This window comes from Haliotis rubra, unplaced genomic scaffold, assembly GCF_003918875.1.
Source record: "Haliotis rubra isolate DU_JTF1 unplaced genomic scaffold, ASM391887v1 Scf1144, whole genome shotgun sequence".
Taxonomy (NCBI): domain Eukaryota; kingdom Metazoa; phylum Mollusca; class Gastropoda; order Lepetellida; family Haliotidae; genus Haliotis; species Haliotis rubra.
Window position 1 is genome coordinate 254,123 of NW_025765053.1, and position 14,748 is coordinate 268,870.

General features: G+C 39.7%; 1 protein-coding gene across 1 annotated transcript; it reads right to left on the reverse strand.

Annotated features, from left to right (window-relative positions):
- Positions 1-418: 418 nt before the first annotated feature.
- LOC124253763 (snaclec A10-like) lies at positions 419-14,424 on the reverse strand. The gene is made up of 5 exons (XM_046687591.1): positions 14,344-14,424; positions 2,607-2,879; positions 2,055-2,146; positions 1,434-1,518; positions 419-1,022 (listed from the first exon to the last, which is right to left on the reverse strand). The coding sequence occupies exons 1-5, from the start codon at positions 14,399-14,401 to the stop codon at positions 796-798; spliced, it is 735 nt and encodes a 244-aa protein (XP_046543547.1). The 5' UTR covers positions 14,402-14,424; the 3' UTR covers positions 419-795.
- Positions 14,425-14,748: the final 324 nt, after the last annotated feature.

The following is a 14,748-nucleotide window of genomic DNA, read 5'->3' on the forward strand; positions in this document are numbered from 1 at the left end:
TACAACTGTAATGAAACAAAATACATCAATTTGATATCCCAATAAAACTCCAGAATAACCTCGCCACATGTGATCAGTTAATGTACGTTTGTGTTTCTCTTTAGCTAAAAAGATTTACAAGATCGCTGCAAATTGCCATTGCTATTTCCCACGAAGGCCTCATGCTGAGAGGGACTTTATGCCAAACACATTTGTATGTGATTTTCATTTTCCTTCTTTCGGTGCAGGTTAATTATGTGTGGATGTCAAGGAGAAAGGGGAAATCGCAAAGAAGCAGAGAGGGGATATCCTTGAGGTTTAATGGCAACAGTTTGAATATTTAAAAGTAAACACTCCACGCAAGTGAAACGTTATGATAATACAATGAATAATGATGCTTTGCTGCTTTGGACATGCAATCCTCGTCTTTAAAACCAACAATAGCAACATCATGTTTAATTTTGAAAACAAAATTAACATGAAATTATGAAAACAAGAATATATTTATCTGAACAATGAAATGAAATTATTCAAAGCAGCGACATGTAATCAGTAAGAATTGTCTATGCGTGCTGTAAATATGTCCCTGCATGAGTTGGGTTAAACACTATACGCCACTTTGAACAAGCCTTGAAATAAGCCAAATAAATTGCGGGCCTTAGACGTTCTTAAAGCAAAAACAAACAAACCATTATTAAAACGAACCGGATTCGAACTCGTGATCATACGTTCCTGGCTCAACTGAAAGACGCAACTCTGTACAGCGAATTGCGCCTTGATGGATTGGGTAATGTTAAATATCGTCTAGTTAGGAAATCAATTTTGACTCATTTTGAACATTCTACAAACAAATCCATGGTTCCGTCCACAGTTTTCGTCATCAAGGACACGCGTGTCAGGCAGGAAAACACCACAGTACTTCCTGCCTCGCCCGCTCAGGAAGCCACCTCCGAATTCATCAAAGGGCACTTCGCTTTTACTTCCTTCCCAAAACCACGTCCCCTTACGTCCAATGTTGGCGCCGGTCCAGATCTTATTTGTTTCTGCAATATAGAAATACACGATGCCCTTATTTCATTCATTTCATTGTAAGTGTCCTGGGGTTAACACATTTACCACTTTTTGTGAAACGCATGACCTGTTTACCAAACATATTTAATGATTGAATGAAAAATAAATAACGTTTGGGATACACGAAACATGCAGTGACACCTCTTCAACCATTTACCATCACACGGACGTATACGAAGAGAAATCAAATCAGCTAGACATCAGACTTACACCAGCAGGTAAGTGGGATGTGCTGGGGCGGTGGTAATTATTTCACACACATTAACCATACATTCAGTGGTTTTTATATTTTTGTCATTTCTAAAAATGTCCATGGATCATTTGAAACAATCTGTATTTTGTCTAAACATTGAGTACAGATGTCAAACAAACTGAGAAATTACCGTTTCCAAATATGCTTGACACAAACTCAGCCTCTTCTTGGGAATAGATTTCAACCAGGAAAGCTCCCGTCTGTTTACACATAAACTGAATAAAAGGAGAAACATTTGTGAGAAATATTATATCAGATAGACATCTATGAATGTGATCGGTGTTAGTTAAGATCTCTGTGGAGCGAAGCATGGAGAGATTGACTCGGTATACATCACCAGTATATCACCAGAACATCACCAGTATATCATGTGAATCTGGCACACGAGCTGCATCGCGTTTTTTTAAACGTCGGAATCCTATGCCACAAAAAGGATGAGTTTAAAATGTTCCTTACCAGTGCTTGAATAATTCCAAAAGACAACAGGGTCATAAAAAACACGATTTTTTAAAACCAGTTTTATATCGTCAAATATTGGTTTGCAACATTTTATGACGAAATCGCGTCTTGAAAGAGTGAATGCAGCTTTTTACGCTGCATATTATAGTGGCTTCCACCATAGTTGCCGACGTTCGGGGTAATCTAGTGGTTAAAGCGTTCGCTCATCACAGCGAAGTCTCATATTCGATTTATGGGTATAATGCATGATCACCATATTGGAATATTGCTAAAAGCGGAAGCCAAATCTTACCTTCGCTATTTTCCACGATGAAGGCTCAGGCACATGAAGATAACACGAAGTTTGAAACCTCTTCCAGTGTTGGGGGCAATCATTTTGGACACCTACAAAAACAGCACTGTATTAACACAGAAATCATAGCTTTCAATACCATGCGTATTTGTCAACAAAACAACACCTTCAATTGTAAATATAGGATGTACTTATGATTATGTGAATTATATGAGATAACAAGGCAATGTTAATGTAAGGAAATGACCAGTTTTAGTGAGTGAGTGAGTTTGATTTTACGCCGCTTTTAGCAATATTCCAGCAATATCACGGCGGGGGACACCAGATTTGGGCTTCGCACATTTTGCCCATGTGGGGAATCGAACCCGGGTCTTCGGCGTGACGAGCGAACGCTTTAACCACTAGGCTACCCCACCGCCCCTATAACCAGTTTTAAAACTAACCGAAACAAATCATCTTAGTACCATTTTTGTGAGAATCAATATGTCACACTTCATCATGCACATCAAACGCACAGCACTAGTTGTAGTATTTGTGTGTAGTTGATATTACCTATGGAATCGAGTTTCTTTTTGATTATTGACATTTCTTCGACAACGCTTAACATGGATGAATGGAGAGGACGCACAGCATACTTGACAACACCTGTCAGATCTTCGGACATGTTGGTGATCTTAATTGACAGTTCCTCCTTGTTGATGTCAACCTGTTCCAAGACTGACATCACGCTGGCCTGAACATTCCATAATGTGGATGTCCTCCTCTTGAAATCTTCGTAATCCCGTTTTATTTCTCCAATTGCTTTTACAAGTGCGTCATTTGTCTCTGTGGTAAGATAAAATTTGGTTATTGATTTAGAGCAAGAAGTACGTGATATAAATCAAAACAAAGTACACTCCCTTATAATTATTTTCACGTAAAAAACCCACAAAGTTTTCGTAATTATGACGTCATGACACCACATTGTGACGACTCAGATATATACTGGTACGTGTTCACTTTGGGGCATTGTAAAGAGAACAGTGTGCGGGATGTTATATTTCATACCTATGTCACGAAAATTGGGTCCGAATTCCCAAATATATATTACTCTCTCAGGCAACGTAATACATGCGCTTGAGTATATTGAGTAAAACGTCGAAATCAGCTGCATCCCGATTTATGTATTAGATATGACTCGACCTTCGAATCATCGCCACGTTAAACATCCGGAGTATCACAGTGATCCTGCAGTCAGAGAAATCACAAGATAGTATTTACACAGTTGTTGTTAGTCTCCCCTCTAACTGGTTGGTGTGTCTAACTGGTACCCACCCTCCCACTCCCATCCCCACACACACCACACACCATTCAGGCTCCCAAACGTTCAACTGGACTGACTGAGTATGGTATTACGCCGTTTTTAGCAATAATCCAGCAATATCGCGGCGGGGGACACAAGAAATAGGCTTCACAAATTGTACCCATGTGGGGAATCGAACCCGGGCCTTCGGCGTGGCGAGCGAACGCTTTAACCACTAGGCTACCCCACCCCCGTTCAACTGGAACTTGCAGAAGAAGACATAAACCATTCAGAGGACCGTGAGGTTTGTGTAAGATGTCCCCAAAATACAACAAAACAAACAAAAACAACAAAAAACCAAAAACCCACAATGTTATAAATGTATGTCAAACACATTAAGCGCTTAGCTACGTCGTAATTTGTTACTGGGAACTTATTCTGGTGTGCTTGTCACGACACAGAGTATAAGCTTGCATGTCTGTGTATGAACAGTATATAAGGTTTCGTTGACATGACATTCAAGCTGGTGAAGCATATTGTGTTACCATTTCTGACATGCAACACTATCCGTCTACGTGTTCTCTCTCTGAAATGGGGGCAGTGGGGTAGCCAAGTGGTTAAAGCCTTCACTCGTCACGCCGAAGACCCGAGTTCAATTCTCCACACCGGCTACAATGTGTGAAACCCATTTCTGGTGTCCCCTGCCGTTATATTGTTGGAATATTGATAAAAGCGGCGTAAAACCCAACTCAATCACTTACTCTCTCTCTGAAATGCGTTAAGACAGGTGTTGATGTGATGATGTATTATTTCCTGCGAATGTAGAATGAATAGTTTGTCTTTAGGACGTGTCCAATATGAAGCACGTGTTCATGATTTAGTTTGTCCTACTTATTATTCCACACGGTCTACAGTTATGACCCTTATCGAGTAATGTATGACACGATAGCTATGTGGATCGTCACTCTCAAGGTCCGATTTCAATTTCCCAACGTGTGATCGAAGTGTATAAAGCCTGTGGCTGGCGTTCCCTGATATGATGCTGCTGAAATATTACGGGATGCGCCGTAAAGCCAAAGTTTTAACTCACTTACTCACAAATTAATTTTAGTTACGCCATCACATATGTAAATCATCAACATCACATATGTGACTCATCAACATCACATATGTGAATCACCAACATCATATATGTGAATCTTGAACGTCAGATGTGACTTATCAACATCGCATTTGTGAATCATCAACATTGCATGAGAGGATCATCAGCATCACATATGCGTATTATCAGCATCACATATGTGAATTATCAACATCACATATGTGAATTAGCAACATTACACTTTGGAATCATCTACATTGAATATGTGAATTAGCAACATCACATCTAAATTTACTGTGACCCTGCAAAGTACTTCGTCATTTATTGTCACAGATGATTGTTATAGAAACATGTTAATCAATCGTCTATCTTTTCTAGTTTGTATTCATCCTTAACTGCTATGAAGAATGAATTTACTGGCTTTCTCAGATATTTATACGATCGAAAGTTTCGTGAATACTGTAGCTGCGCATGCGTGATTGTTAAGTTAACACTAACCACTTACTCACTTAATTAGTTTATATTTGTGAAACGATAAACACGAATCATGTCATGCATTTTACAATTTTTATCTGCTGGTAATGTTTGAATGTAAAAGAGCATTCCTGTATGTTTTTTATTCAAGTTCACATTTTAGCGGCATCGACTTGTTGTTTATACAGTTAGATGACTGATCATTGAGAAAACGACATAATTTTACTTTTTCTATTTTTCAGCTCTCAGTAAATGCAAATTATCATGGTATACTTTCTATGTTTATTTCTTACTCATCCATATTTGCTTGACTTGAGCTAAGACTAGTCTTGTTATTGCAGAAACGGCATTTACTGTTATACATTATACTCCAGTAATAATTATCATGTACGTAACGTTTTCGAGTTTCTGTAACTGCCTCTGCTTATCAGATGAGTAAATGGATATCATATTATGCGCCCTTTAGGCCCAATTCACACTAGAGCACGATGGTACTACGATGGCAACACGAATGGATCGTACTGGAATCGTGCTCAGAGTGTTACAATGTACACGATCAACACGATTCCTGCGCAATTAGTGTACGAAGCTTGTACAATCCTTGTACGAAATTAACACTATACAAACACAACATGAACACGATCAGAACACAAACAAGATACGATGCTTTCACGATGTCAACACGAAAGGTGTACGAATTATGCACGATGTTACACAAAATTGTGACCAATCAGGACTCTTCCCTCCAAAACGACTCCACTTCACGTCCGTGCTATGGGTGTATAATGCAATGGAAATGAAGGAAAGGACATCAGTGTTCATCAAGTTTCTAAGATGACAACTAGGAAAAGAAGATTGCAGCCTGAGCTGGAACTAACTGATTGTGGATTTGGAGATGATGGAGGTGGAGGTGAAGATGAGGTAGAGGAGGAGGATGTTGGAGGAAGGGCCACAAGAATAGACGAAAAATAGGAGTAAGGGCAGTGTGGACACGAGACTGGTTGTTACAGAGACCTCTGTATGGGCAGTATGAGATTCTGCTAGCGGATCTGAACAATAAAGACCGGGTCAGCTGTAAGAACTTCCTGAGGTTGGACAAGCTCTCAACCAAGCGTTGGTCATTCGAGTCTGCCCTTATATCAAAAAGAAAGATACTCCTTTCAGGAAAACACTCGACCCAGGCTTGAAGAATGCTGCTACTCTTCGCCACCTCGCTACGGGGGAACAGCTACTTGGACCTGCAATACTTCTTCAGAGTCGCCAAGAACACCATTCGTGCCACAAGTCTCAGAGGCCATCATAAACGTATACTCATCCGAAGTCATGGCTCCATGCATTACTCCTGAACAGAGGAAAGTAATTGCTGACGGCTTCCTAGAAAATGGAACATGCCCCACGCCTGCGGAGCTGTGGATGGGAAACACGTGCGCATCAGGTGCCCGAGGAAGTCTGGGTCGCTGTTCTACAACTACAAGGGCTATTTCTCGGATGGCCAGCTCTTCTGACCTCAGAAACCTGCTGGAGGACGGTGGAAGTCCCTGCATCTGAAAACCTCCCGGTAGCGAGGAAGAAGTACCGTACCTAATCATCGTTTGCGATGCCTACCCCTGCGAACTAGGCTGATGAAACCATACTCAAGACGTCAGATTAGCAGACAAGAACGTGTCTTCAACTATTGACTGTCACGGACACGAAGAATCGTCAAGAACGCTTTCGGCATTCTGTCCTGTAAATTATGTTGTCTTCTCAGAATGCTGTGCCAAGTCAATACGTCAGCCATTGACTCCAACATTCTGTACTGTGTGATGCTCCATAACCTCAGCAGCCTCCGCTACCCTGGACAACCTCAAGGAGCAGATCATCAAGACAGGCAGTACAATGTCGTCCCCGGTGACTCGAGACAGTGCAGGCAGCTAGATAACATCCGTCTCGGCATCGATTCTGACGTCAACACCGAGCGCAGAGGTAGTTTGGCAGAGGATCAGGGTGTCCCTCAAGGCAGTATTTTGTCTGTCACTTTATTTAGTATCAAGATCAACAGTTTTCCAAGGTTTTAAACGATTCACTTGATGGATAACTTTTTGTGGATAATTTTAATATTTCTTGTGGTAAAAAATGCATACTATTGAACGGCAACTGCAGTTGTGGTTAAATAAAATAAAGAAATGGTGTCTTGAAAACAAAACTAATTGTCTACACTTCTGTAGAAAATATAAGCCGCATAAAGACCCAGAACTATCTTTAAATGGCACTCCGATCAAAGTTGTCAAGGAGGCCAAGTTCTTGGTCCTCATTTTCGACTCCGATTTAACTTTTTTGCCGCATATTAAATCCCTTAAAGCTAAATGCCTGAAGGCCCTTGATTTGTTGAAAGTTGTTTCCAACTCAAAGTGGGGAGGGCATGAAGCTACCCTCCTCCACCTATATCGATCATTGATCCGCCCGAAATTTGATGATTATGGCTCCATCGTATATGGTGAAGCCTGCAAAAGCAACCTAAAACTACTTGATGCTGTCCACCACCAAGACCTAAGACTTTGTCTTGGGTCCTTTAGAACCTCTCCTATTGATAGTCTCTATCTTGAGGCTCCCTAACCAACGTCGTATCAAATTATCATTACAGTATATAACAAAACTCTATTCTAACGAATTTAATCCTACATTTAACTGTGTTTTCAATCCTCTTTATGGGGATTATACAACAAAAAATCTTCTCTTGCTCCGCCTCTTGGGGCTAAGAATTAAACCATTAATTTCTGATGCCGGCATTGAGCTGGAAAATATATCTCCTTCCCGTTTGCTTTCTTCTCCTCCTTGGCAATTGGTGAGGCCTGAAGTTGACCTAACTCTGACAAAGTTTAAGAAATCTAAAATTAATGAATTACAATATAAACAAGAATATAATCAAATAATCAATTAAAGAATAATATAATACATACAAAAAATATATTAATAAACACCGTAAATATAAACAATACATAATCTTTTCCGATTCTCTTGCGTGTCTTCAGGCTATTAAAAATCTTTCTTGTAAACATCCACTTTTATTAGAAATTATTGCATCAGATCACGGATATAGGTTCTAAAGCCAGCTTTGTAATCAGAGTATGGAATAAGAAGTGGCGTCACAGAATTATTGAGTGCTGTCTTGGCAGCAAGATCAGCCATTGTATTCCCAGAAATGTCAAAGTGGCTGGGTAACCAACAAAAGACAATGTCACATTGGCCAGAAGCAAGCTCACATTGTCTTTTGTTGGTTACCCAGCCACTTTGACATTTCTGGGAATACAATGGCTGATCTTGCTGCCAAGACAGCACTCAATAATTCTGTGACGCCACTTCTTATTCCATACTCTGATTACAAAGCTGGCTTTAGAACCTATATCCGTGATCTGATGCAAAAGAAGTGAGACACCCAAGTAGGTATTAACAAATTACATGACTTGTCTTGCTTGACTGTGTTGAATATTCCATCACAAGGGATATCTACTTCAAATCACGAACTATGAAAGATCTTTTTAATAATATAAGTTCTCATTTAATTATTGCATTTTAAAAAGAATTAGATTTGTTAACTGATTTGTAAATAGATAAATATTTTATGATTGGAAGTATAAATTGATAACGCAGATTGTTAGTGGCTGTGCCCTCAAGGGGGTTAAAGTATTGTAAAATTAATGTCCTCCTGAGAGGGTACGTACCAGCCCAACATTTTCAAAGTCAATTTAAACTTACCAGGATTTTTAGACGTAGTATTCTTGTTATTTTAATTTGGCTAACATTTCTTACAATCGCCGGCAGCTGAAGGGATGGTGTAAATCCAACTAGGGTCCATGCAGGTAGCAAAGGTACTGTAAGTCCCCATGGTCCCTGGTATGGTGATCTACCTTCAGTTGTTGGTGATCTATAGCCTATTTTTATATTGTGTTGTCTTCTATAGTTGAAATGTTTTAGATTTAATTGCTAATTTTACATTTATATCTGTGATATTCTAGTTGTTTTACTGTCCTTTGCCGACAGCTATTTAAATTAATTACCTTGTAGTACCTTGGCTGTAATATTGCCGATGCGATGTAAAATTTTAACTCACTCACTCACTCATATATCATTAAAATAATGTGGTCCCAATAATCATTTTACGGTAATAGAAACATGTTAATCAATCGTCTATCTTTTCTAGTTTGTATTCATCCTTAACTGCTATGAAGAATGAATTTACTGGCTTTCTCAGATATTTATACGATCGAAAGTTTCGTGAATACTGTAGCTGCGCATGCGTGATTGTTAAGTTAACACTAACCACTTACTCACTTAATTAGTTTATATTTGTGAAACGATAAACACGAATCATGTCATGCATTTTACAATTTTTATCTGCTGGTAATGTTTGAATGTAAAAGAGCATTCCTGTATGTTTTTTATTCAAGTTCACATTTTAGCGGCATCGACTTGTTGTTTATACAGTTAGATGACTGATCATTGAGAAAACGACATAATTTTACTTTTTCTATTTTTCAGCTCTCAGTAAATGCAAATTATCATGGTATACTTTCTATGTTTATTTCTTACTCATCCATATTTGCTTGACTTGAGCTAAGACTAGTCTTGTTATTGCAGAAACGGCATTTACTGTTATACATTATACTCCAGTAATAATTATCATGTACGTAACGTTTTCGAGTTTCTGTAACTGCCTCTGCTTTCAGGAAAACACTCGACCCAGGCTTGAAGAATGCTGCTACTCTTCGCCACCTCGCTACGGGGAACAGCTACTTGGACCTGCAATACTTCTTCAGAGTCGCCAAGAACACCATTCGTGCCACAAGTCTCAGAGGCCATCATAAACGTATACTCATCCGAAGTCATGGCTCCATGCATTACTCCTGAACAGAGGAAAGTAATTGCTGACGGCTTCCTAGAAAATGGAACATGCCCCACGCCTTCGGAGCTGTGGATGGGAAACACGTGCGCATCAGGTGCCCGAGGAAGTCTGGGTCGCTGTTCTACAACTACAAGGGCTATTTCTCGGATGGCCAGCTCTTCTGACCTCAGAAACCTGCTGGAGGACGGTGGAAGTCCCTGCATCTGAAAACCTCCCGGTAGCGAGGAAGAAGTACCGTACCTAATCATCGTTTGCGATGCCTACCCCTGCGAACTAGGCTGATGAAACCATACTCAAGACGTCAGATTAGCAGACAAGAACGTGTCTTCAACTATTGACTGTCACGGACACGAAGAATCGTCAAGAACGCTTTCGGCATTCTGTCCTGTAAATTATGTTGTCTTCTCAGAATGCTGTGCCAAGTCAATACGTCAGCCATTGACTCCAACATTCTGTACTGTGTGATGCTCCATAACCTCAGCAGCCTCCGCTACCCTGGACAACCTCAAGGAGCAGATCATCAAGACAGGCAGTACAATGTCGTCCCCGGTGACTCGAGACAGTGCAGGCAGCTAGATAACATCCGTCTCGGCATCGATTCTGACGTCAACACCGAGCGCAGAGGTAGTTTGGCAGAGGATCAGGGTGTCCCTCAAGGCAGTATTTTGTCTGTCACTTTATTTAGTATCAAGATCAACAGTTTTCCAAGGTTTTAAACGATTCACTTGACGGATAACTTTTTGATGATAATTTTAATATTTCTTGTCGTGGTAAAAATGCATACTATTGAACGGCAACTGCAGTTGTGGTTACATAAAATAAAGAAATGGTGTCTTGAAAACAAAACTAATTGTCTACACTTCTGTAGAAAATATAAGCCGCATAAAGACCCAGAACTATCTTTAAATGGCACTCCGATCAAAGTTGTCAAGGAGGCCAAGTTCTTGGTCCTCATTTTCGACTCCGATTTAACTTTTTTGCCGCATATTAAATCCCTTAAAGCTAAATGCCTGAAGGCCCTTGATTTGTTGAAAGTTGTTTCCAACTCAAAGTGGGGAGGGCATGAAGCTACCCTCCTCCACCTATATCGATCATTGATCCGCCCGAAATTTGATGATTATGGCTCCATCGTATATGGTGGAGCCTGCAAAAGCAACCTAAAACTACTTGATGCTGTCCACCACCAAGACCTAAGACTTTGTCTTGGGTCCTTTAGAACCTCTCCTATTGATAGTCTCTATCTTGAGGCTCCCTTAACCAACGTCGTATCAAATTATCATTACAGTATATAACAAAACTCTATTCTAACGAATTTAGTCCTGCATTTAACTGTGTTTTCAATCCTCTTTATGGGGATTTATACAACAAAATCTTCTCTTGCTCGGCCTCTTTGGGGCTAAGAATTAAACCATTAATTTCTGATGCCGGCATTGAGCTGGAAAATATATCTCCTTCCGTTTGTTTTCTTCTCCTCCTTGGCAACTGGTGAGGCCTGAAGTTGACCTAACTCTGACAAAGTTTAAGAAATTTAAAATTAATGAATTACAATATAAACAAGAGATATAATCAAATAATCAATTAAAGAATAAATATAATACATACAAAAATAAACTAATAAACACCGTAAATATAAACAATACATAATCTTTTCCGATTCTTTGCGTGTCTTCAGGCTATTAAAAATCTTCCTTGTAAACATCCACTTTTATTAGAAATTATTGAATTGTATAACGGAGCTTGCTTCTGGCCAATGCGACATTGTCTTTGTCACAGAATTATTACCTGTCTTGGCAGCAAGCCACTTATTCCAGAAATTCTGGGAATACAATGGCTGATCTTGCTGCCAAGACAGCACTCAATAATTCTGTGACGCCACTTCTTATTCCATACTCTGATTACAGAGCTGGCATTAAAACCTATATCCGTGATCTGATGCAAAAGAAGTGAGACACCCAAGTAGGTATTAACAAATTACATGACTTGTCTTGCTTGACTGTGTTGAATATTCCATCACAAGGGATATCTACTTCAAATCACGAACTATGAAAGATCTTTTAATAATATAAGTTCTCATTTAATTATTGCATTTTAAAAAGAATTGGATTTGTTAACTGATTTGTAAATAGATAAATATTTTATGATTGGAAGTATAAATTAATAACGCAGATTGTTAGCGGCTGTGCCCTCAAGGGGTTAAAGTATTGTAAAATTAATGTCCTCCTGAGAGGGTACGTACCAGCCCAACATTTTCAAGTCAATTTAAACTTACCAGGATTTTTAAACGTAGTATTCTTGTTATTTTAATTTTGGCTAACATTTCTTACAATCGCCGGCAGCTGAAGGGATGGTGTAAATCCAACTAGGGTCCATGCAGGTAGCAAGGTACTGTAAGTCCCCATGGTCCCTGGTATGGTGATCTACCTTCAGTTGTTGGTGATCTATAGCCTATTTTTTATATTGTGTTATCTTTTATAGTTGAAATGTTTTAGATTTAATTGCTAATTTTACATTTATATCTGTGATATTCTAGTTGTTTTACTGTCCTTTGCCGACAGCTATTTAAATTAATTACCTTGTAGTACCTTGGCTGTAATATTGCCGATGCGATGTAAAATTTTAACTCACTCACTCACTCATATATCATTAAAATAATGTGGTCCCAATAATCATTTTACGGTTGTGTCGAGATTCGGATAACTCGAAGTATTTAAGCTAGCAGCTTCAAATTTAATGCTATGATTAATTGTTTTCATCTACCAAATATTTCATGCTTTGTCATCCATTGGTGTTTCACGTTTCAAGCAGGTCGGCATTAACGCATGGTCGTCATAAGAGCCGATTGAAGAGAGGCTCAGCGCTGGTAACGTATCGACTTAATACGGTGGTGTGGTTCGTTTCTTGTGCCTCAGACACTGGTATATATGGTCCATATTCGATAACTTATGAACCGCCGAAACCTATGCTGATTTGTTCTGACTGTTGCGGAAACCAACATTCACTTCCGTATGGTTTAATGGTTTCCACAGCTGTGTGAAACTCTGTGCTGTTGGATCATCGTGATCTATCCTTCCTTAAATAAGCACCGAGCCACTTCATGTCGAAGGGAGTGTTTTACATTTGTGATACAACAGTTTATGGTTTTCAATCTACATCCTCTTTCATAAACCTTGTTACTTAGTATAGATTACTGCACAATATCAGATACACGGACGGAACTGATCACTTAAATGTATAACGTTCCACGCCGAGACCACATCGCAAGACATGTGTACCAGGATATAACTGTTCTTAACCCTGGCTGCTCGACATATATCGCTACAGCCCACAGTGTCTACATCTGGTACAACTGACGAAGTGTTAAGCCATTTAAAATGACTTTGTTTGTTTATTTGTAGTTTTATGCCGCACTCAGCAATTCTATCGGTAAGACTACAGAATACCGGATACCTTCCGCCATCTTTGAAAACACGCGAGTTTACTTAGGGTTAGGGTAAAGGTTAGGGATAGGGTAAGGGTTAGGGTTAGGATTAAGGTTAGCGTTAGCATTATGGTTAGGTGACACTAAACAATATGGCTGGTAGGTATCCGGTATTCTGTGTACCATTCTATCCCGGATCTTCACGGAATACGACGCAGTGGCCATCACAAGTAGCACCGCATCTTGCTATGTTCCAAAGAATAGGCAGGGGCATTCCATCAGTATTTTACTGAAAAACCGTCGTATAATTTTCTACGTTAGTGAAAAGCATTTAACGTCGCAGATCCAAACATTCCGACTACTTGACAAAAACACAATTAAGCCATTATCACCATCAGAACCTCACTTATCGTCCAATAAATATCAAGAGTAGTGAATTAGGGATACAAGCTGCACTCAATGGCCCACATAGTTAAACTGTGAAAATACCATTCACTGTTATTGGCATTACCATGATATTGCTGAGAACAGCATTATGTTCTATACTCCTTCCCCATAACAAGTTTTTCTTTTTATCTGTCAAACTATAAACAAATCAAGATTATTCAGATTATAAGCTTCAGCAGATTCTGTTGGAAGTAAAAGGCAATTGGTCAAAGATGTTTCAACTGAAAATCAGTTTCGACACCAGGTATCGGAAAGACTATATCCTCTCACGAAAACTCCACCACACATACCCAATGTGTGCTTTTGAAACGCCTCAGTTATTAAAAAGACGTATGCTGAAACTAATATCATGTAACATAAACTCTACTGAAACCCTGTATGTCCGTTATGGGGTTACGTGGCAGGGCAGTGTAACTGGTCCCCCACCCACTCAATGTCCATACAGAATGTTAAAATATATACCGCATTTATTTGAGGCAACTGTCTACACTCCGCACCTCCTCATCCCCCCCCCCTTCCCCCTTCCACACACAATCTTAAACTAACATATTCTTGCCATATCATCCTTATCCCCTTCACTTCCCCGTGTTCTCACTTACATGTGTTTCATGTTAGGAGGGCGGGATGGTACGTTCTTCTCGTGTTTACAACAATGACGTTACCCAATTTGTTTTTATCACCGACCTTGTGTTATGGTTATCCCTGCGTGTACCGAGGCGGCGTCCTTCTGCATACCGTGCATTTCACTCTCTAGTCTTTGGAAACGAATTTTCAGAAAGTCGCTCCGCTTCTTCGACTTGAGCGTGGGAAATATTGAGACCAGTGTTAAGTTTATCTTCAATCTCGCCTGATTTCTCTTGTAGCCGGTCCAGGGTAGTGTTCAAGCCGCTGTTGATATACTCCAGTTTCGAATTGAAATAATCCAAACCTTCAGCGAACTCTCAAACGCACCTTTCATTCTTCTTTCAGAAAATGCGTCTATTTCGAAGCGTAGACTCTCAAACATTGGTTGGTGTGAGGTGCAGATGCTGGCAAACAATACAAGGATGAAAATGAATAACAGTGGTTTCTGTAAGACCTCCATTTCTC

What these genes read in the sequence shown, in the direction of transcription:
- LOC124253763 (XM_046687591.1), bottom strand. Translation starts at nt 14,401, where the DNA reads ATGCACGGTATGCAGAAGGACGCCGCCTCGGTACACGCAGGGATAACC. An exon ending in CATCGTGGAAAATAGCGAAG is followed by an intron (nt 1,519 to 2,054) that starts GTAAGATTTGGC and finishes CCTTTTATTCAG; the next exon opens with TTTATGTGTAAACAGACGGG. An exon ending in GTCAAGCATATTTGGAAACG is followed by an intron (nt 1,023 to 1,433) that starts GTAATTTCTCAG and finishes TCTATATTGCAG; the next exon opens with AAACAAATAAGATCTGGACC.